Source organism: Puntigrus tetrazona, chromosome 11, assembly GCF_018831695.1.
Source record: "Puntigrus tetrazona isolate hp1 chromosome 11, ASM1883169v1, whole genome shotgun sequence".
In the NCBI taxonomy this organism is placed as follows: domain Eukaryota; kingdom Metazoa; phylum Chordata; class Actinopteri; order Cypriniformes; family Cyprinidae; genus Puntigrus; species Puntigrus tetrazona.
Window position 1 is genome coordinate 21,607,537 of NC_056709.1, and position 24,151 is coordinate 21,631,687.

The window sequence follows — 24,151 nt, forward strand, 5'->3', positions numbered from 1 at the left end:
GAGGATAAAAAGTGTTTGCAAATGGTTCCTGACAGAACAATAAAAAACTATGGATCTACAATACACAGAGGCGCAAAAGCATACAAACACACAATAGGTGAGAGAAGGAACATGTTTAACCAATGTCCTTGGATCATTTCACACCACTGGACCATGACTGGAATCAATAAAGTCATTTCTAGAACCGGGGTCAATGTAAGTTCACAACATGATGGATAGAGATGGACTGTTCAGAAACTGTGGAGGACAAAAGAGATGACGACACTCACCGGCTTTTTGCCAACGATGAGTTTCTCCACCTTCTGTACCTGGGAGACATGGTCTTCGTTAGTTTTAAGCTCTCGTTTCCGAATTCGCTCATAGATGCCCACCAACATCTCTCTTGGGATGTCTTCTCCGTCATCCACACCTGTGTACAGGAAGCAAAAAAAATATATAAAATATAATTATGGCATGTAAAAGATTTACGAGAGAATTTAAGCACATCTGAATTACGACGTGACTATATTTACATATCGAAGTTAAAGGTGAATCTCTGTTTGCTTTGCTCCAATTATTATGCAAGGTTGTGACCGGAAAGATGTCATTTCTATCCCAAAGAGGCCATTAATCAGTCTGGAGCACATGCATTACATTTAATTAGAGCAAATTTGACACTTCATTTTTTTTTGTATGACAAAACCTCTGAATGACTTTGAAAGCAAATTTATGGATGGAACAGATTAACGTGAATTTCAATCTCACCGCGAAGGTTCTTTACAAAATCCTCCAGTTTCATCTTCCTCTCTGGCTTCACATTTGGGCTGTACATGTCCGTGTTGAGAAGTATAATGGCAAACGCCAGGATGAAGATGGTATCTGGGTTCCTAAACTGACGCACCACTCCAGGGTTGCAGATGCAGTAGCGCTGACTGAATGGAAGTATAAACAACAACAACTGAACAAAATGGCCCATTTAATATGAGACTGCACTTCCACAAAATCAATAGCTGCTCTGGTGAGTAATTGGTTCTAGCATGACAGAGGATGGTAAAAGTGCCACCTTGTTAAAGAGCCATGCTCTTTTAGATAACACTTGTACAGACTTTGAACAGGAAACTGTGTCTGCTTTAGCTATTTGAAGGTGTAAGAGTGGAGAGCTGGGAAACGTTGGAGTTATCTTCATATGAGTCTATGATGATGCCAATGTTGAAATGATCTTCAAAAATATACATCATAAAAATGATTCATATGACTTAAGGGATATATTTCAAGTCTTCTGAAGCTATATTGTAGTTTGGTAAATGAGAGTTTTCATTTTCAGTGAACTGTCCCTTAAAGGGTGCTTTTTTTTAAAGAAACAATTGAAATGTTTATCACCTGAAGGCTTCAATGAGTCGCTCCACTTTCTGTGCCTCTCCCTGCACCCGGATATGTGCCTGGAATTTTCTCAAGGCTTCATCCAGCTCCATTCCAGAGAAATCCATCTCATCTACCACACAGCTGGAAAAAGATAATGAACAAGGTCAAAACACTGCTACATTCTTTCCTGCACTGTAGTATATCCAGGATGGTGTATTCCCTATCAGTTTGGAAGTATTCTGGGAAAAAATTGCATTCTATTCTATGAATTTGATTAATTTTCATAGCACGCATGAAGATATTTTAAACTGACAGTGGTCACTGCTTTTAGACAAAGGTAAAAGCTATACAAATTTAGTCTTTCCAATAAAAGCAAGTTCTATCAGTCTTTAAATCACAATCATGGGGCATACAAAGCAATATGAGGAAGATTTTGCTCCAGGGATACTCAGAGTGCATTTGATCTCACACGTCAAGATTTACTGATTTCAAGGAAGTGCCTTTAAAAAAAGTGCTGTCAGACTGAGCTGAACACAGACTGCATGGACTTATCTGCCCCCATTATCTTGACTGTTACTGTCAGACTGAAAAGGGAGGATGAGTTAACTTAAGAGTGAGAATGAGTTGATTCACATCACTTCGGAAAAGTGCTCCATGAACCCAGACACCTTAGTCAATATGTACAAAGCGGTGCAAGAATCCATATATATTATAACTCTCTCAAACTTAGATTCCATGGAGGACTGGCTGTAATATTATTTTCATTTCAAGGTCACTAACAATTACAGCAAATGCTTGTGGTTACAATAAAAATGAACCAGATTCAATTGTTCTGAAATAGCATTAATATTTTCCACCTTTGATCCTAAATGTACTCGATTTAAAAAGAGGACACTAAATGGATGTGGGTACGATTGTAAAGAACCAGTTTTTAAAACAATGGACTATGAATTTGATCCTACATGCACTCAAAGCCACAAGAGCTTGAAAGGATTAGACATGCTGGTCAGTTTGTCTCAGGAGGGAACGCATAAATTCATAAAGGCTCCAGTGATACTGGCTTGATGCAATTTACCAAGTTAATTCTGCTGTGATGAGGATAGTGAAGGATAGAGAGAAGCATAATTACAGAGGAGCATCCTAAAATTAAGTATTATGATAGAATTCCTTTTTTTTTTTTTTTTTTTAAGAATTTGTGTTTTATTTTTTAAAAATGTGCAAAGCATATAACGTGGCCTTGGAGTGTATTTAATATTGAATTAATACAATACAACCAAATAACTTAAGTTTTTTTGATTTGCTGAACTTACTCAAGAACATCTCTGTTAAACTGTTTCTGCCTGTTGCCCAGGAACTCGCCAATCATCTGTCGACTCAACCCTTTTCTCTGCAACAGGAAATGGGCAACTCCCACAGGTGTGTCTGGGACAAATCCTCTCTCAATCAGGTACTGGATGCCTTTTTCAGGTTTCCTAGAAACAACAAAAGAAGATCAAGAGTCTGAACAGTGCCTGCTCTGGTCCTTAAGTGTGACTAACCAGCTCTCAGATCAAGTGCGTTCTTGCAACTGGACTGTTACCATACAAGATTAAAAGGAAGTTAATGGCCCAGTGCAAAGACAGGCAAATCCACAATCATCCAAGATTAAGGGTTCCCACTTTAAACAAGGCTTTAAATGAACAAACATATTCTAAGGCATACAAAAAAACATGCACAAGCAAGCAAGCACCTTAATCCATTCAAAAAGAAATTAAATCTGATTTGAAATACCTCACGATTGCAAAATAAATGATCAAACATAATCCCTACGTTGTTGTAAGAAGATTTAAAAAAAAGACAAACCTTGTTTGTCTCAAGTACACAGCGTTAGATGGTAAACACTGGTTATGAGGGCAGTGTGCTTTCCTTGATCAACAGCTCAACTAAACTAATAGTGTTCTCATCACGGTTCTAATTGCTTGATCGCTAATCAAATTTAGAGCGCTGAGTGGCAATCAAACAGCACCACATGCATGCACACAGACACGTACTGAATAAATAAATGAGCCAAAATTATAATGAATGTCTGGAAAAGGAAAACATGTGCCTATTGCACTTTATGTGCTCGGTTTAGATGATAATTGAAAAAACATTAGCTTGCGGCATTGTTCGCTCGCTAAGATCTTTCACAGTTATTAACACAGCTTCGATCGGCACTAATGAAAATCATTACTCAATGCAACTGAAACATGACACTCCAAAACAGGGATTGTGAGCAGTGTGGGAATGAGGAGCAAAGTAGCATCATTTTGCCTGCATTGAGGTGTGTTCCTGTAGCTAAAAACAGTTCATCGTGACACTAGAATAGTCATACTGACATGGGTATATAAACAAAAACACGCTGAAACAGGTTAAACTGTTGTCACAGTTATTTTATCACTGGATTAAAATTTGCCATGTTGAGTAAAATTTAATTTCTTCAATTGAAAGTGACTTGTAAGCAATTCTTCATGCTGCTTCACTACACTATTAAAAATTGACAATGGACCCACTTTGTTGTTGAAAACCCTCCACTCCAATCCACTCACATTCTTTTCCCAACAAGCTTGCATTCACACTTCACCTACTTGTTAAAAAGGTTCAGGCCAATACGATAGTGCCTCTTGCGGATGATATCGTTGCTAAATGCGGGCGAGTCCCAGCTGTTGCGTGTCTCTTTATGATATGTCTGCTTGCTAAGAGTCTGCTCTCGAAGGCTATCCCTGGATGAAGACTCCGAACTGCAGTTGATGGTATCATTGGAATTGGATGTGCTATTGATGCTGTCGTTATCGCCGTCTGAGAAATCTGACTCGGATTTACTTTGCCGGTTGGCAGTGCCGTTGATTGCCAGGTGGCTCTCCAGTTGCCTTGGCCGATGCCTAGGAGCGTCGTCATCTCTTGCCGGTCCCCTTGGTGGTAGCGCGTGAGAGGGGATGTGTTTTGGGCTGCCTTGCTGACTGCCGATGCCCCGTTCATAAGCGTTCTGCCTCTTGAGGGAGCTTCGGTCAGAACGGTCGCTCAGCTCAACCGAGCTATCGCTGGGAGGTTCGATGGTAAGCAGGGGAAGGTGGTCTATCCTTAGTCTCTGCTCTTGACACTCTAGAGACGGGGTGCTTCGGCAGCTAGTGTCTGTATCACCCTTTTCGTCCTTATGAGCTAGAGACCAGTAGTCCTGCGAGTTCAAAGAACGTAGACGGAGATCTGATTCTGTGCTAGAAGGTCTGTCAACGGATTGTGATAAAGGAAGTGGAGGGGAGAGCTCTTCCTCATCTATATAAAGTGTCACGTCGCTGTAGGAAGCTGTCATCTCATCTCGCTTGCGGTGGTCACTACTGTGAGAAGGCTTGACCTGGTAGGTCACCTCTTGCTCCATGTCTGGATGACCTCTGGTCGGCTCTGGCTGTCCCTCATCTCCATGTAGGCTGCGGCAGTTCAGAGCATCATCTATCGACTCCGCCAAGGACTTCACTTGTCGAGAGAAAACGTCCTCCAGCTCTGTAATGGCATCCGTGAAATCGCTCTGGACGGCAGGTGACTTCATATTGGTGGGCACCATCTCCCCACGCTCAGATTGTACCAAGGCTCCTAGTTTAGAACCATCATCTGTAAGAGACACCTGCTTCCCCTCAAAATATGAACTGTGGACTTTTTCAGGTCCTTCAAACGAAAACTGCATTCTCATATTGGACAAAACTATGCGTCTGGACATGCGGTTCTCCGACATAGAACTCCTGAGGCGCTCAAAGTTCTTGTTCATCTGATATTGGCGGAAGGCTGTCTGGATTGTTCGTGCAGCATGTCGGGTTATAAAACGCCCTCCATACTTGCGCTCCAGCATCTCCACCTATGGAAACACACAAACATTATTTACCACCTTTACTCAGAGCAGCAAAACCCAAACATACAAAACATTTCCCTCCTTTCTTAGTCTGACATGATTTTACTGTAGATAGTTTTGTTCTCCCTCCCATGACATTATATGACTTGACCAAACCACAAGCCAAAATTGGTAAGCCACATAAATAAAAGAGACAAATAAAAGCCACGCATGGAACTAACTATTAAAGCTTGGGTATTTTGTCTGATGACAATGAATAAAAACATTTCATCCCATATAAAGGCATCATTGACTGAAGAACGCCTTTAGCTTGGTACCTAAGAAACCAGTTGTAACCCACTACCATGCAAAAGTCAGCTCAAGACCTTTTTAGCCTGAAGAATGGGCAGAACTAATCACATTTCTCAGCTCTGTGAGACCTCACACAGAGACAGTGGGCAGCACGCCTCTGAATAGTACCACAACATCGTCACTCTGAATACGAAATAACTCTCTCTGCATGCAATGAGTTATAATTCTCATCTCCCAAATCCTAAAAGGTTCCCATTGATCTCATATCAGCAATCGGGTGTATTAAATAACTCCATATAAAAAACATGCAGTCAACCGCAAGCAACTTTAAGGAATTAATGTTCACCCAACTAAAATAAACGAGATTTATTTACACAGTCCTTACAGGGGAAGTACATCAAGTGTAAGATGAAGCCACTGAACCTCAATCACACTCCCTCTGCACCAAAAAGGCACATCACAATATGAATACAAATAGCTGGTGAAGAATATATGGTTTCTTGGTAGCATTCCAGGTAAAGATCATGAAGAGCTCTACCTGTTTGTCTTGGAGGTCAGTGGAGAGCTCATAACTCTCAGACAGCGATCGTGAGCGTTTGATGGCCTCCTCTTCTGCCTGCTTGCGAAGGATCGATTGAGAATGCTGGAGTTTGGGTCGCCTCGGGCGCTGCCGTATGTCGTGAGCGTACAGTGGTGGGCCGTCGAAGTGCTCGCCACTGATGATGGCACTGCGGCTCACCGGCCCTCGTAAATATCCACCACTGTTCTCCAGAGAGGGGCCCGCCTCACCACCCGGAGCCTCACCTTCCACACTGTACAAAGAAAAAGAAAGAAGTTGTAAGTTGAAAGAGTGTGTTAGACAAGACTAAAAAAAGAGTTTTGTTTATGTTGACGAATGAGGCATGTCAGTGGTGATTTGGTTTTGATTCAATTCAATTTGTTTTTGATTCAGTATGAACAAGACCACACTAGTTTCATGATTTACAAAAAGATTTGACTCATAAGAGTCATTTGTTTTTGAATCTGGTTACGTCATTTTTACACATTCAATACAAACAGCAAACTCAGACGAACAAGTCTGTTAAATATACCAAAAGATAAGATTCAGAAGAAACTCTACACACCCAACACTCTGTACAGTAAACAAAACACACGCTACCTTGTTTTCCAGACACAAAGTTCCTTGTAAATCCCAATGTGAACTTCCACAAGCTTACACGTGAGATTATGAATTGAACTTTGACACTGGTGTGGAGGTATAAAAGCCAACGACTACATTTATAGCAACATACAGAGGTACAGTGCCTCTCACAGCCAGGCAAAAACACACGCAAGTAAAAATGTAAATGTAATCATTACTTTATGCAGATAAAACTCACTGGTTAAGTTTGTATTTACTTCTGTACCATGGTATTGATTTTATCTGATTATGTGCTTTTTTTAAAGAACATACAGCTTCCATAGTATGTGTTTCAGCTCCTAAGATAAAACATCCCAGTAGTCTAGTGTCAGCTGTCATATACATCATGCTTACACTCCAAATGACACACTCCAGGCCATAGCTCTGAGAATCAACAACATAACTCCTACCTGTCAACACCTCAGCAGAGGTATACCTGCTGTGGCAAATGACTTTTGTTGCTTGAGGCGATGAGTAAAAAGAGAATTGTGACACATTCGTAAACAGACAAACAATCACACACACTTCAGCCACCTCTAATGTCTAATGTGATTGCAAATAAAGGTCAAAGTACATAATAAAGGTTATTTGATTAGAGTGCATATGGGATATACCAGTGATGACAGATATAGGTGACATTGATTGTAGTCTCATCATAGGAAATCTCACATGCATGGAGCTGGTTCAAGATACTCATTTTATATATATGTAGTACATGTTTGTTTTGCACCTTTACTGCTTCTCAGCCACACGCTCACACTTCTTTGCAAGTGCCAGCAGATTAACTTTCTAGATTAAGTGCTCTTCTTTAATTAAACGAATTAGTGTGCAGTAGAGCACTCAGTATTACAGAGATGAGAACACTGACATAGTCAGATTGATTGAATTTGTTCATCTTGTATAGGGGAAGGCAGCAGAGGAGAAGATGTATGGAAGTTGGAGCGCTGTTTGCAGTTGTTTCCAATCTTGGATAAGACAATACGGGAGCCAGGTGTAGATTGACTTCAACAAGCAATATTCTCAGGGGGCAGGCTCTACTGAGCCGAGACACCCTTATACACAGCTTCAGCTAGTGCTGTGATCATCAAATGACATACAGAGGATGTGCCTGAGAGATGTCAGGTCGAACGTATAGTCTGTTCTTACACTTCCTGTCAGGCCTGTATTCACCTGCTGCTTCTGTGAAAAAACCTCTGAAATACAGATTTAAAAAGGAGGTCAACACAGCAACCAGACATAAACATGTTTCCTCAGAGTTACAGGTCATGGCTGTAGAATCGTTTCTTGTGCGAGACAAGAAGTAGTCTCCAGCAAACACTCCAATGCCACCGAACATTTTGTTTTAAATATTTATTTACTGTTTTTGATTCCTTAACAGTTGAATTAATAACTTTTTTCCTAATTATTGTAAAGAATATTTATTTGTATTAAATTTCAGTGTTATTATTATTCTGCCAATATGTTAACATATTAATATTACTACAATTAAAACAATTACAGTTAAATAGAAATATATAGAAAAGAAAATGGTAATTGACTACAAAAAAATGAAATTTAATTAATAAATATAAATAAAAAAACTGAAAATATTAAATACTACAATAATAGTAGGCTACTACAATAATATATATTTATAACAGTTCTTGTGATCTTTTATAGGTCCAAAATTTGCCATTAGGTCTTATATTATTGTATATTATCACTGTATATTGTTAGTGTATATTATCAACCCTAAACGAACAACTGTGTAAAATACTACTTAAAAAACATAATGTGCAAAGGAACAACAAACCCTACTTCTCATATGTCAAATTTCACAATTAAATTAAAGTTGAATGTGTGTGGTCCACTAAAAACACCTGACTCAAGAGTTATTTGTTTGTGAATTGGAACACAAAGTTGTGCTGTATGTTCATTAAAACATACTGAATAATAAGTATCACTAATTTAGGAATAGGACTACACCTATCACATTGTTTATTTCATGCTGTAGCTGCAGTTGCAACTGGTAGTCTGTTTTATCATGCAGAGCACACTGAGGTGTCTCTGAGTGCCAATGCTACTTCCAGACATGACCCAGAGTCATGAACACAAATAAAGCCCAGCTGCTGCTCCGAAGGACAGAGCTAATGAGAGGGCAAGATGGGTAAGGTATGAGGTTATATATAGATTTAAAGGTTAACGCAATGGCCTTGTTTCATGCATACACTTATAAATATTCCTGCTCTGCACACAGTGTTTGGTAATAAAGGAAGATAAACATGTCTTGTTACATGCTATTGTGCATTACATGAAAACACAATGCGAGGTAATTCAGATGATGAATTTGGCAGCTAATTTCCACACATCTGCACCGAGGCCACCCGGCTCGAATGACTTTCAGTGTCTGATGCCTGATGTCTCCTGAAAGAGCTCTCAGAGGGTACTTTGAAGGGTGGCTGCAAATACAATTCTCATTTTGTTTGGTTGCCTTCTCATCTCTCTGTGGAGAGCCAGGATATTTTCAAAGCCTGACTCCCCCTAAACTGTGATAGATGACGGTGTCTGAAAAAGTCGCAATTATGGTGAACACAAGCGATATAAAATCCTTTGAGGATGGTGGATGACAGGTCTGTGAATAGATTCAATGAAAAATATAAGAAAATAAATACTTGGAAGTGTTTAGAGATCATCACAGTGTTGGTGTTGGGGGAAAGTGAACACCTTTCTGAAATGGAGGACATCTATTCATCTCAGAGCAACACAATGGGCTAAATGTTCAAGGTTGAGACAAACTGAAGTTACAAGGGGGATAAAGCTGAATGAGTGGCAATCCAGCTCTCATTTTAATTTTCTGCCTTGTGTTATTTTATAAGACCGTGAACGCTATAGCAAATTGAATTTAATGAGGAAGAAAGCCTGCTTTAATTGAGCCGAGGACTGCACTCTCAAATCTATAAGCTGATGCTCAAAACACTAATTAGAAATCGGTTCTTTGTTAAAATGGACACAGATTAGCTTCCAATTTTGGCAAGTTTTAACTTTCTTTTTTGCTTCATTCTCCAAAATTTCCTGTAATAAAACAAACATACCACTAGGAGCACCAATATGCTTTCTGAAAATTAAGCTATGTTCGAGGGTTATTTCATGTCTTACATTTTTGGCTCAACTATCACTTTAACAAAATACCTTTATTTTATTACACCCAAATGTGGTTTACAGCATATAAATGGCGATTTTATCCGGCAAAATGAAGTGCAGAAACAACTGAGGATCAAATCCATAACTCAAGACAGCTGGCCAAGTTCTATATTTTCCAGAGGGTCTCATTAGACAGCAAGATGAGGTGTCTTCTATAGGACCAGTTTGGGCTTCAGTCACGTCTAACTCAGAGAGATGTGGGAGGTTCTGACAAGAGTAAGAGAACACAAGTGCTAACAAGATGGTGAGGTGTTAAGATCTGACAGAAGATGAAACGCACCGTCTCTTGCTCTTCCCTTTGGAGTTCACCTAAATGAGACTCACGAAAGATGGCCTCTATCTTATAGTGTTAAATCACTTGTTTGAAACTCAAAGCCAAGAAACTATTGAATTACAAAATACTGATATAAACAGAAACTAATCACTGGCAATTTCAATCATCTACATCTCCCATGAGTTAAAATACAACTGGTTGAACTGCATTTTATTTACATTTCATTCCACTGAAGGGTCCACAATTACATTTTCTTCCTTCCTTTTTAGGCAGCAATTTCTGCTTAGCTTATTTAACCTCATACTTCATCTAATTGACTGTGAAGCTGAGGTGCAAATGCTGAGTCTAACAAGGTAAAATAACAAGCTCATTTACATTTCACTAACTAAAACACATTTCATTTCAACTCTCGGGTGCTGGTTTAAAGCGTTTTTCATGTCTAAAACCTTCGAGCTCTGAAGGTTTTACTGCCACCCTGAAAACTGAGTTTAGTTTTTGTTTATGCGGCATGTTTAAGATTACACAGTTAAAACAATAAATGCTTCTATAGATGAAAATATTTTGCTTATTATTTTGCCATACTTGCAGAAAAAGGTGATGCTGAGCTGTTAACAGAGGTTACACGAAACCAGAAAATGTCATCAAACAGCTTCTAACAAGAAACTGATGTAATAAAGATATTTTTTTGTATATATATAATAATATAGGCTTATATGTTATACTACAATAATAATCTCTTATGATTACCAAGGATGCATTTATTAAAACAACAAGATAGTAAAATTGTGAAATGTTAAAATTAAATTATAGTTTTCTATTTTAATATATTTACAGTGTCAAATGATCCTTCACAAAACATTGTTTTTTATTACAATTGTTAAAAACACTGCTTAATATTTTTGTTGTGGAAATATTGTGACTCTTTTGGTAAATGGAAAGAAAAGTAACAACAGAAAGCTTTTAGAACATTGTAAATGTTAAAAATTAATTTCTGTTTAAAGAAAAAAATCTTGCTGACCCCAAACAACCCTAAGGTTCTCAGGTTTTGAGGGGGCTGTCAAAATTTAAGATTTACACGCATATATACTTCATTTGAGCACCTATATTTGCATATAATGTTTTAATGTAGATCTTTAAGACCCTCACATGATGTTTAGTGATTTAAATCCAGGTTTGAGAGCATTAGAGGACCAGTCAAGCTGCATTCAAAAGCGTGGCACGTTGCATGAATGCAGCCCTGTTTATGACTGGCAAATGCTCCGGCATTTCATATAAAGCAGTCATTGTTCAAATAAAGCTTGTTTTACTAACATCACCAAGCTTATTCTGGCATTACATGAATTTCAATAGGGCTGATCTACTAACATACATATATGTTTCTATTTGTTATGATTAATAAGAACAAATCATTTTGTTGGCAGTGCCAATATGGCATCTAACCAAATTACGAAAATACACAACCAGAAAACTAACCGTCACACAAACCCATTCATTCGCTATAAAAACATGCAGGATGGCTGATGTAAACTAAGCTATTCCTGTTAAAACTTTGATTAATACAATGCACGTTTACAATAAGTGATGGATATGTGATTGTCATCAATGGCGAAAAGAAAAACAGAAAAGGAAAAATCTGGAATAGCATTAAAGCAAATTTCCACAGAAATGACATTGATATAAACACATATCCGGTGCAAGATTAACTGAAACATCACTCAATCGCACAACTAGAACCAGAAGCAGAGTAACAATGGAGGGGTTTGCGCAACAGAGGAAGATCCCCCATAATTCAAAGCAGGTAAATGAAACAAAGAGCCACAGAGCTGGAAGTCTCATAAAACATCTGTGATCTACTCAGAAACACACCCAGATACAACTCCACACTCCACACAGCTGAAACACACTTAAAAACTTATTTCTACTTTTATTTCTAAACATGTTCTTAAACACACACGCGCACACTGTGAAATCTTACCAGCTCCCCAGTTCCAGCAGAGACTGGCTTCTGTCTGAAGCGCAGTGCAAACACCACATGTCGATCTCTGATCCCTACAAACATCAACATCCCTTTGGCCTGTGGCTGCCCATCTCCTCGCCAGGCAAAGCCGTCTCATAGGAAAAAGAGGCACGCTCTCAGTCCGACTAAAGACCACTAAATCCTCGCCCTCTCCGCTGCGCGAGCTCTTTCCTTCTCTCTTTTTTTCCTCTGACTTTGTGGAAGGGGTGCTCTGAGGGGTGTGCAGAGAAGGGGAGGGAATTCCACAGTCCGGAAAACTAATTACGTGATGGCGGGAATATAAACGACCAGCCCGACCCAAAGAGGAGGGAACGGGCCGGCCCGCTGAGTCTGGAGCAACAGAGCCAAAAGAACGTAGGCTGGAAAGCCATTGAAGGGATCGGGAAGCCCCTCTGGAATGACAAAAGGATGTGAGTCTATAAATAGCATTTTCGTAGGATGGACTAAAACTGGACGTGTATGGAGGAAGTCCTGCTCTCTCTCAGGTTTCAACGGCTGCGGTAATATGAGCTCGTAACGTGTCGCACACACGCTCCAGACTGGACTGGAGAAGTGTAGCCAAAAAGTGCTCTTAACTCCGTCATCGGCCAGTTTACACACTCATGATGGAACCTGAAGAAAGTCACAAACTTTTTGCATTTGGTGGATGCAGATTAAAGCTGTGTAGATTTCTAATACCTTAGAGCCGTAGTTCATACAAAATAATACAAAATTATTTGTCATTTACTTACCCTCATGTCATTCCAAACCATTTATTTTCTTTGTAGAACACAAAAGACAACAGTTTTTCTCCATACAAAACACAGAGATGCTTTTCAAAATATCTGCTTTTGCATTCCACACAAGAAACAAAGTCACACAAGTTTGGAATGACACTAAAATAAGTAAACTCTCCCTTCATTGAGGAACACCTAAAAACAGTCTAAAGTGCATCAAAATGTCAAAAACTTTGTCCAGTTGACGCCTTTTTCACAGACAAGGCTCTGCTGTCTTGTAAAAGAGATCTAAAAAAACACACACACAGCTGTATTTATAACTAACGGTTTGAATAACATCTCTATAATCTTTTCCCTCTTTTGCCTCCTCCCGTCTACTTACATAAGGAGGGCGGCCTGGCTTACGCATTTCCTTTCTGACATCATTACCTAAACAATGGGCGTCGCTCAGGCAAAGCCCAGATGTTATCGCCCGCCCCAGTGTGCAGTTAACAGTGTCCGTGGGGTCAGAGAAAATAACCTCTCAATGTAGGCTGGTGTGGATTTTAGGAAAAAAAATCCTACACGAATAGCTTCCAGGTGGTGACATCTTCGAGTTTGGTGTCTAACGGTCAAGAAGTGATGTTCTCTAATTAGAGGAAAGGCTCAAAGCTGTTCTGTAGTGAGGGCCTCTCTTATTTCCTGTTCCTTGCTCTCTTCCTGAATGAAGAATCCCTAACGGAAGACTGAAACAGGTCGAAGCTGGACCAAAGGGGTCCAGACAGCATTATTAACATCTGTTCTTCAATGGTAGCCTCAAGATGTACATGTGATCTTCAGCTCTAAAGTGTAAATCAGCGATGAGGGGAGAATCACAGCAGGAAGCTGAAAACTGATCATGTTCTGTCCTTACAAATCACACAAGCCAGTTGGTAATTTCTCAGCACAAAAGGAATAAATGAAAGCATCCATGAGGACATCTAATGAGTCAGAGGAGTCATGTGTTCAAGAGTCCATGACTCACGCCAGAATGGGATGGACACAGGCAGAAAGAATTAAACATCACTAAACTGATGACTTGCTATTTTGTATGTACAAATGGATGCAGTTGAAGTCAGTGATGCAAAAGCCTATTACACTTTTCTGTAGCTTGTACGATGCGGGAGGTCACTGTGACTTAGTGCTTTTAGAGCCACCTGACAGAGTTCATTACAGAGGTCCTCAAATCTTTTAATGCTAAAAGGCTTGGAGAGTAATAAAATCTTTCCTGCTTGTCAGAGTAAAGCTTCAAGGAAAAGAGCGTGACAAATTTATTCATTTGGTTCTAGGTCCACTTTTCTGTCACTCTATTAGCCGGGAACTGAAGCTAAAACACTACAATGACCATGGAAAACATTATTTTCGCTATATATTTGAAGGATATTGAGCCGTTTGCCGAATACAGAGTAACTTAGATTTCGGACACAGAGAGTGTCTTTGTTTTTACTCCACCAACAAAAACAGTACTGAATGAATCAGATTAATGAATAACTCACTGACTCACTCATATGTACAGCCATTTGATTCATTTCAGAATGTTAATGGCAATGATACAATGACTCACTTTTAAAGGCGGTCTGTTGATGCCAGCTAACGATGAATATACGTTTTTATTACTATTATTATTTTTTTTATCTGAATAAATGACTCTTTTTTTTATTCACGCTTTTTCTCATTCCAGCTGTCATTTATTAATTTCATTCCTATACTCAGCCTGCCGTCTGGGCTGTCAGACTGCTGAGCCTTCTGCGAATTCGAAAGACGGGATCACAATGTGTCATTCCAGGTCTGACTTCACTCTCATCTTCCATCCATGGAACAAATTCATTTCCACAAATGAATATGGAAAAGGCATACAGCATATTTGAAAAGAGCTGGACTGATATATTTTTTTCCTGTTAGCTTAATCACTGATTCCTTAGAAACAAAACCTACTGAATCTACAGTACGAGTGTGAATTAAATTACAGGCTGAGGTCACGGAACAGCTTAATCTCTGATTTCAGTTGCGTTGTCTGGAAAAAACCTCATTGTTGAAATCTGTCTACAGTGACACAAATCCCCAGTGTTATTCTGTAGTGGATTTCGGTGTGAAATTACATGTTATCACCAACTCATTTCTTTCTTTCTCAATAGTTACTTTTGTGATCCATTCTTAAAGGGACAGTTCAGTTTTTATTACTTATGCCATTTGCCACTCTCTGCAAAACACAAAAAAATAGAATGCATTTGTGATATTGTAATATAATATAATATATCGATTATAGACAGCCCAGGTCAACAAGCAACCAAGACATTTTTCAATTTTCTTTTCTTTTCTGTTGCAAAGAAGAAAGTCAACATGAAGGTGAGTAAATGATGCCTTATTTATATTTATTTATTTAGTGGTTGTTACCTAAAAACACTAATCTACAGACTACTGTTTTCAGGTAACAACCACTCTGTAATCTGTAGAGCTACAAAACGATAACAACAATCACGAATAAGTACGGAATGATTTCAATGACCATTCCAAGGCACTTAACGTGGGTTTGCAATGCACATCACCATCATTTCATGTACGCATAATTACATGGCATCGGCCGTCCACCCGACAGCCACCCCAGCACTGAGACGCAGACATGCTTGCCTTTAGGTCCAGCTGTAATTTAGAGAACATTAAGCCTCTTTGGGTTAAGTGCTCCTTGCACCCTTCTTAAACGTGATGAAACAGAAAAACAAGTCATCTTCCTGTCATAAGGGCAGCGGTGGACTAGTAAAGTCCAGTTAATTGCATGGCTAGTTGTTTATTAGTAAATACTGTTCATTCTCCCGCAGCTAATATCGGAAAACAGTGAGTTATATCCAAACTGACCCAATAATAATCTACAAATTAAATGGCGCAAATTCAGATTCATTGCAGATTGACAGATATCAATTTCTCTTTAGTTTCTAAAGCTTACAAACTAATTTAATTAACACTGTCCATATAAGCTTATATAAACATACGTGTTCAAATGGGAAAGTTTTCCTCCATCTATATTTGTCATCCCCACCCCCCCCCCCACCCCATACGCTATAGTGGAGCTTAAACATGCTTTTGGCTTCGCTCACAGGCCTAATCTCTAATCTGAGGGATCCTGTCCACGTGTGGTCCTCCATCAACGGTTTCCCCCGTGCGGGTCTTTGTGATGGATTAAGTGTTGCACAGTTGCACTCCCTCCATCCGATGGAAAACAACCACTTCTGCTTCCTGCATCCTGTCTAAAAGAGCAAATAACTTCCCCGCAGCGGAAATGCAGTTCGTTTCGGAGGGTCAGTCGTGGTCAGTTGTTTTTTTAAAGGCTTTGCCCTTTCACATCATCCCCATGCTTAAGAGCTGCTTCATGGAATGGACTTGTTCCGCTTACCTCTCCATGCCACCCAGCAGTGACAATACAACCAATGTGGCAAACGACATTCAGTCTGTAACACCCCACAGGCACGGTTTTGAGCCTTCAGAGCAAGAGTCCCGGTCGTCAACTTTTTATATTGCCTGATAATGACTCTGTCGTTTAAAGTCTACATAATGAACTTAATAATAAGGAAACCTGCAGTGGGTTTGCCTTGTGATGCTGCAATCCGCGAAACACTGATAAACCATTGAATTATTGATTATTACTACTTTAAAAGAGTCAACCAAGAGCTTTCATTGTTATTAAAAAATGTTTTTTAGCAATTTATTGAGCCATTGCCTCTTTGAGTTTTTTTGGTGTGCTATAAGGTTCTTTGAAATAACAGTGCAACAGTACCCGCCAGCTTTCTTCAGCGGCCTTGGTTCTCAAAGTATATTTCTTCACAGGAATTTAAAAAAAGTCTCTGTTAAAGGGCCATGAACCAAACCAACCAGCTACAAGGTGCTTAACTAGAGTTCCACATAGCTTTACAAAGGACAATCAATGGACATATATTTTCAAGTTAACTCATTTTCATGTACACTTGCATGTTAAAACATTTCAACCAAAAAAAGTCTCTTAAGAGACCATTTTTTTAATGAACCTATTACAAATTTAAAAAACTATTACAAATTAAAATCATTACAGTAATGGCAAACAATTCGTTTTTTGTTACATATGAAAACAGCGTCGCTTAGTTTGGGCCTTTTAGGAGGTACGGAGGACAAGGCTTTAAATGTATATTGTGCAGGAAGCCAGTTTCTAAAATAAGTTTTTCCTATATAGGTTAAGATCTTAAGATTTTGTTGGATGCAGTAATCTAGCTTTCTATCATCTCTAAAGCGTCGGAAACCACTCGAAATTCTTTCCAAATTAAGGAAATGCTTGATAAAGTAGAACAAGCGATTTTACTACTGTAGCTAAATGCCATTTATGGATAACTATATTTTGTTACTTGTTTAAAAAGCAACAGGAAATGAGGGTTTTTTTAATCTTTCTAATCGTTGTCCTTGTTAGGACTAGAGGCATGTGTGAATAACCACACAGATCTCAAGCACAAACGGACAAACAAACAGGACGGGCAGTTTCAGCATACTCAGACATTATCAGACATTCCCTCTCGTCCAAAATGACCGCTGAGGTTGAGTCTAAATAAACAATTAGTTTGGAGGACGTGTCTTGTTATCCTCCCTGTCTTCTCTCTCCAGTGCGGCAGGCACAGTGTAGCGCCATCTAGAGCCAGGGATCTGCTTAGCAGCTTTCAAAGTTTCAAACTCGGCTCTCCGGATTGCCCCGAGGATGACAGGCATGTAAGAGTGGGCTGTCTGTGACAGCCTGAGACTTCATTCAGCTGTCTGACACATGACCCTCAGACTGCCATCTTCGGGTCGATAAAGGAAGGTTGACAGAGGGAACTAAGGGACAGGCACAGCCAGGCTGAGCAAGTACTAAGGAATGAACAAATCATCAAAGTTCAAATATCAGTATTAACGTTGCATCAAAAGAACTGATTCCCACATACAAATATTGATTCTTGGTGTTTTTCTAAACTAATGATTTAGCATGAAAATTATATGCTTTGAAAGAACATACACATGCAATACAAGGACATACAGCATTCAAGCAGAGAAATCAGTGCAGTATTAAAGTATTTCACTTCACTAAATAACCATGCTAAGTATTACATTTTTATAGGCTAATAATATATAGCTAATGCTGTTAAATAACATTTTTTAACTGCAACTTGTTCAACCACTGATTATGTTTTATAGATGTTGTTGATAAATGGAAAAAAAAAATTATTTGTATATATATTCATTATACAAATGTAAAGACGTTTCACCAAGGCTGCATTTAATTGATTGAATTTTCTCTTTTAAAACATTTTAAAATGTAATTTATTCCTGTGATTGCACATGATCCTTCAGAAATCATTCTAATATGACAATTTTCAATATTTAAAACAGTACTGAAAAGCCTTAACTTAAAACATGAAACTTCTTTACAAGAAAGTGAAGGTCTCTACTGTAACTTTGATATCGTTTGAGTAATAGTGTATGATACATTATGTATAATTCACATATTTGGCCTATTTAATGCTAAAAATGCCAGTTAGTGTCTGTTAAATACTCATTTTGCCTTCAAAACAAAAAAAAGTGTCTTTTCAATGGAGGTATAGGTAACTGTATGAGCACTATTAGCCTTGATAGTACAGTGTATTCAAAAATCACAGAAATGATATCTCCCATTTCCTAAAGGACGGCAAAGATTCATCTGTGCATGTTTGTCTCTTTAGGCACCTTGATTGATGGGTAGTGACCAGACAAGTCCCATCTCATCACAGTGAGATACAAGGGCATCTCAGTCTCTCTCTACTCAAGCCTCAAGGTCGTTTTATTAACCTAGGTACTACAAAATATCACCATTTCACACGCTGTGAACTCTCCGTTTCATTTGATCTGTAATTATGCTGCAAAAAATAAGCAAGGGCTATTTGCAGTTTGCTAAATGTGCTAGCGATATGTCATATGATATGGCTGAATACAAAATTATCTGAAAGAACAACAGTCACAAATCCCAAGCTGGCAAGCACCCTCAAATCTAACAACAATAAAAGTGCATATCCTACCCATGTGGAGGTAAAAACCAGCTGTCAAAATTTCCTTCTCGCTTGGATTTCCTTTAGTGGAGGTCAACCGCTTATATTCCTTTACTTGAATTCCTTTGCCATAGGCTACACATACAACAGGGCATTAAGAGGTAACCAGCACCACCCAAAGCTGCCGTCTGCTCCAGTCACAGCACTAGCACTGGCACCAGGTAATGTCTCTGCCGTCTGTCCTATCGTGTTGTGTGTTCCTGCTCCGCTGAGGAGGGCGCAGGCAGTGGTTATGGGGAAGTGCTGGATGTGTGTGTGTGTGTGTGTGTTGAGGTTTAAAGGAAGGGAGTGGTGCCTGTGACACAGCTGACTGCTTTCTCTGAATTCTGTGTAATTTAAAGTCAGTGTGAATGTGAAACTGTGCTAGAGATCCTGTGACAAAATGTCATATTTTCTCATCATTATGCAACATACAAAATTCTTGTGTTTGCATATACAAAAAAAGGGAAATAAAATATAAAAGAGTTAATTACCAAGACATAATTTCTCGTTTTTGTTCATTTGAGATTTTAAATGATCCATATAAACTACAGAGACATATTTAAATTAAAATAACCTAAAAAATTACAACCAAATGACTTAAACTTTAAACATATAAAAATTATTATTTTTTAAAAATTAACAATAGTATATCAATATTAAAACAATGCATCATCATTGCAAAACAATGAATCAAAGATTAAATAGCATTAAAAAAAGGTTGTTTGTTACTTTGTATATTTATTATGTATATATAAATACACACATACAAAATATTAAAACATATAAATATAAAATATTTAAGTAGTAACTATATTTGTAAATGCAAAACATACAAATATCTAAAAAAAAAAAAAAAAAAATAATAAAAATATATATATATATATATATATATATATATATATATATATATATATATATATATATATATATATACACATATGTGTGTATTTATATTATATACACAATTCAAACATATGTAAACAAACTTTAATTCATGGTTAATCATTTTTTGCATCCCTACTAAACATATATATGATGAATTATGGATGAATGTTTTTTTTTTACCTGCCAAAAGCGCACCAATGTCTAAAGTGAGTTATGAATAAATCTTACACAGGTGGGCCATTTGAGCCTTTGTTAAGTCCTCTGTCTCAGTAATGACAAAAAGAGAGTGAATCATTTTCATCGCTGTGTGTTCATACAAAGGAGATGACACTGAATATTTCTTTACAATAATGACTTGTGTCAGTGGGGGAGAAATTTATACGGCCATCCATTCAAGAACGGTTCCAGGTCTCAGAACATGCGGCAGATCAAATGATCGATTTCACTCGCACATGTGGGAAGTTTCACACAAGGACCTTTGTGAGAACTTCAAGGCGCATGTCAAAGTCATTTTTTCTCAGTACATAAGAATGCGGTATGAAATGTGAGAGGGGCTGGGGTGGTTTCAATTTGAGGGCTCACTGCTAAGAAACTTTGATACCATTTCATCTCTTAAAAATCATTTTATAAAGGATCACAGACCTGACAGAACTGCTCCTCCATGCCATTTGTTTTAAATTTTATCACGGTAACCAGGGTTTCAACAAAAATATGGTTGCCATCATTAATGTTTGTAAGAGCCGTATTGAAAATCATCATTTTAAATGATAGAAAATTTCTACACCAAATGTTTTATCATCATCATCGTGTCCTGTGGCACGAGAAGCAACCGTATCTACATATCCATCTAAAAAATTTTCAATCATAAATAGATCCCAGACAAGAGATGACCAGAAGGTCTCTTTCTCCTTCACCTGCTGATGAATTCATTTGCGATTTCAAGGTCAGGGCGAAACAAAACAACACGATTTGTGTCAGCCATTTATTTCATGAATACCAATGAAATGGCATTACATGCAGCCCTTCCACTACAGTCGCTTAAATGCGAAACATCACATTTCAATGAGAGCATAAAGTCGAGGAATGATTAGATTGATCACATTACACTGTGAATAAATATTTACGGTGGCTTATAAACATCGGAATACGTGATTTGATATCTCCAGGGAAAATATCAGAGCAGAATCGGGACTTTCAGACAATTTAACAAAGAAAAAAAAACATTAGATGAGAACATTGACCTATATGTTCTGGCACTCCTGGCAAAATGGTTTATTTTCTGTGCCAGTTGAGTATGTTCTTATAAAAGATAATAGCTTGACATAAACCGATCCCTGTAAAATTCAAGCACAGCAAATGGTTAACAAACTCACATAAAACGCACATTTTGCTATAAATTCCAAACTAGTTTACTTGAGTTACCTGCTGAGGTGGTCTCAGGCAACATTTGCAATTATACAAATAGTGTAGCACATCTGGGAGCTGTCGAGAGTAACCTTTACAAGGGGCATTCGGCAGACGTGTAGGGCCGTCCGTGCATACCAATACAGACACGCAACTCTACACTCCTGATCTTTCAAATACTCTATAAACATCAATAAAACCAAGTATTTTCTATAAAAACCATACGTCCTACATTAGATTTCATGTTTATTTTGCATACCTCAACTTCACTCGAAATTTACCGTTAGTAAAGCTCAGAAGCATTAAACCTTCTGCACTGAAAACAATTGTGTAGCTCTGTGGAATGCATTCAAACTATTTAACACGAGTGCATGCTCGGCATAATCAAATTACCCAAAATATTCAATAAATGAACATCTGTGGAAATCGGTGGCCACAGAATCTGAGTGGGCCTACTTATTAGTAACGCCTCTTTGCATTTATTAACGATAATTTGGAGTTTTAATGCAGAACACTTATGTTGTGTGAACTATCAAATCTCGTCGGGCTAACAGGAAACAGATAAAAGGCATGTTAACACTGTGATTGCTAACCAGGCTCTAATTGCTAACACAATAATCTATAAAAGCTATTTATTTCATCTTTCAATCAGAGTTTTGTTAAACTGTTTCTACACGGTTTCATTTTGTAGCCATACCTACTCTGGCCCAGAATCTCTCTCCGAAGTGTTATGTTTAATCATAACACTTAATCGTGATCATTTACACTTATTCGTCTTAACATTTTAAGAGAAGGCAGAATAGTACGTTCTCCAAAGTATTTATCAGAAAAGTATAGTTTGTAACAACTAAATGCACATCTGTTAGAGAGCTGACTGCAGATTGAATGTGGCCTCTTCTGTTCAAAACAAACATAACCTGGTGAGACCACTGTGAAAGCGGATGTGTAAGAATTTCTTAGGCCTCCGGGTCAAATCCCGTCCATCCCAGAAACCTTTTATCTGTCTTTACAAGCTTGGCTGAAGCTGGGTTATGCTTTTTTTCCCCCCCAAACACTGCCCTCATGTTGACAACATGTTGCCACACTAAGGCCACAGAAGTGTGGATTTACATAACTGGGCGTAACACCCTCCTGATGGTAATCGGAAGATTTCTCATCAGGCTTGTATAAGGTGAAAGAAGAGAACTATGCGTTTCAAATTAATGAGAAGTCAATGAGTGGGAACGCAATAATTATACGTTGTGCCCTTAAGGTAATGATACCATGATTTGTCATGACACACAGCTGAAGAAAGAAGAGAAAGAAAGGGAGTATAACTATAGCGTGAGCACAATATCTGAAGAGTGATATCTTATTATATAATGCTTCTCTATAATTGTTGTGCTGGAGGGTCTGCAGAAACTTGAGAGAAAAAACAATGACAAAATGTAATCTAACAGCAAGAAAAACAGAAAATGTTTAAATCATAGTGTACTATTTAGACCCACACACAAATTGGATATCAAAAGTGTTTTTTACTGTACGTCTTATGCTCAAAAAGGCTAATTATTTTATTAAAAATAAAGTAAAAATAGTAATAATGTAAATATTACAATTTGAAATCACAAATTAAAAGGTTATTTTAATATATTATAACAACAGATTTCTCAGCAGCTTTTACTCAATGAATTATTATTTTCCCTCTTTGCTGCCACCCCATATTATTTTATAATGTTTTGGCTTATAACAAATAGACTACTTATTTCAAAGCCAATTAAATTGTACTGAAAGCAACATTTTCACACAGTTTTACAGAATACTTAAATAGTTTACAAACTAAAATATACAGTTGCCTTTACATTTAAAAGTTGTTGACAAAATACCCAGGCTTACATGCGACGGAAACTTTGAATTTCCAGTAACTATGACCTTTTATGTGGCAAGTAATTGTTTATGTGGAATTTCTTTGGTATAGCTTGTCAGAGGATCTTACGATAAGCTTGCATGAAGTGATGTAACCAGCAAGCCACAGAACTGCTTCTGTCCGTCCCTCCCTTCCCTCCAGCTGCCTAGAGTCTGTTTCTTTAACTTCACATGTAAAGCCACACATGCTGGCACATGCACACACACACACACACAAGCACACACACCCTACAGTCAAACATCTGCAGTGCTAACACTGCAACTCCGTTCATGCCTCATCCCATGAAGCAGCTTTCAGTTTCGTGTTCCTTAACAGTGATGTGTTTCCATCGGTCACACAGAGGCCATTCCTTAAAAACCCACTTCTGAAATCGTTCTGCCACAGTTTAAATGCCTCATTGTTGTTTCGTACCTAAGAAGAAATGAAAGCTGATGTGTGTGAATTTGAAACTAGCGGTGGGGTTTTTGGTTGATTTAGTATCTTTCAAGCATTTGTGTTTTCTCTAAGGAAATGAGGTCTTAATTATCGCAGCTCAGAGGTCACTTCCAAAGGTCATTCTACTGTTTTCAAAGACTTGACCAAAGATGCATTACCAGTCAAATGTTGTTCTCTCGTAAAGAACGAGGCTTCCTCCATATGCCTTTTGTTCCTTTTGAAAGATAGTCAGGTGGCGATTAGCAAGTCCTTCAATCCTCAAACCCAAACAAGCCTTCATCATCCTACACTATGTTGTTACGACAAACACTGGTGCTGCATTCTCCTCCTTCAGATTCCTGAGAACTATTTTCTGAAGCAGACTCAGCTAAGTGAAGCCAAGTGGCAATTATCACGGAGCCTGCTGCAGATTGACTAAACGCACTACAACAAATTACAAACGATCTTGACATCGTCTATGAACATGCCCCTTCGCTACAAAAGCAGCTTTTTACTTGAAGCGGACAGCAGGAGTGAATCTGCAGCATCCAAACAGCGGGCTGTCGTTCAGATTCTAGAGATCAATATCAAGATTTGAATTTTTGTACTAAAATAG

General features: G+C 38.3%; 1 protein-coding gene across 1 annotated transcript in view; it reads right to left on the reverse strand.

Moving 5' to 3' along the window:
* iqsec1b (IQ motif and Sec7 domain ArfGEF 1b) overlaps positions 1-24,151 on the reverse strand; it is a 145,323-nt gene that overhangs the window by 11,332 nt on the left and 109,840 nt on the right. Inside the window, 6 exon segments of the mRNA XM_043252102.1 lie at positions 270-409; positions 745-911; positions 1,360-1,482; positions 2,652-2,813; positions 3,948-5,206; positions 6,030-6,303. Coding sequence (XP_043108037.1) covers positions 270-409; positions 745-911; positions 1,360-1,482; positions 2,652-2,813; positions 3,948-5,206; positions 6,030-6,303 — 2,125 coding nt within the window.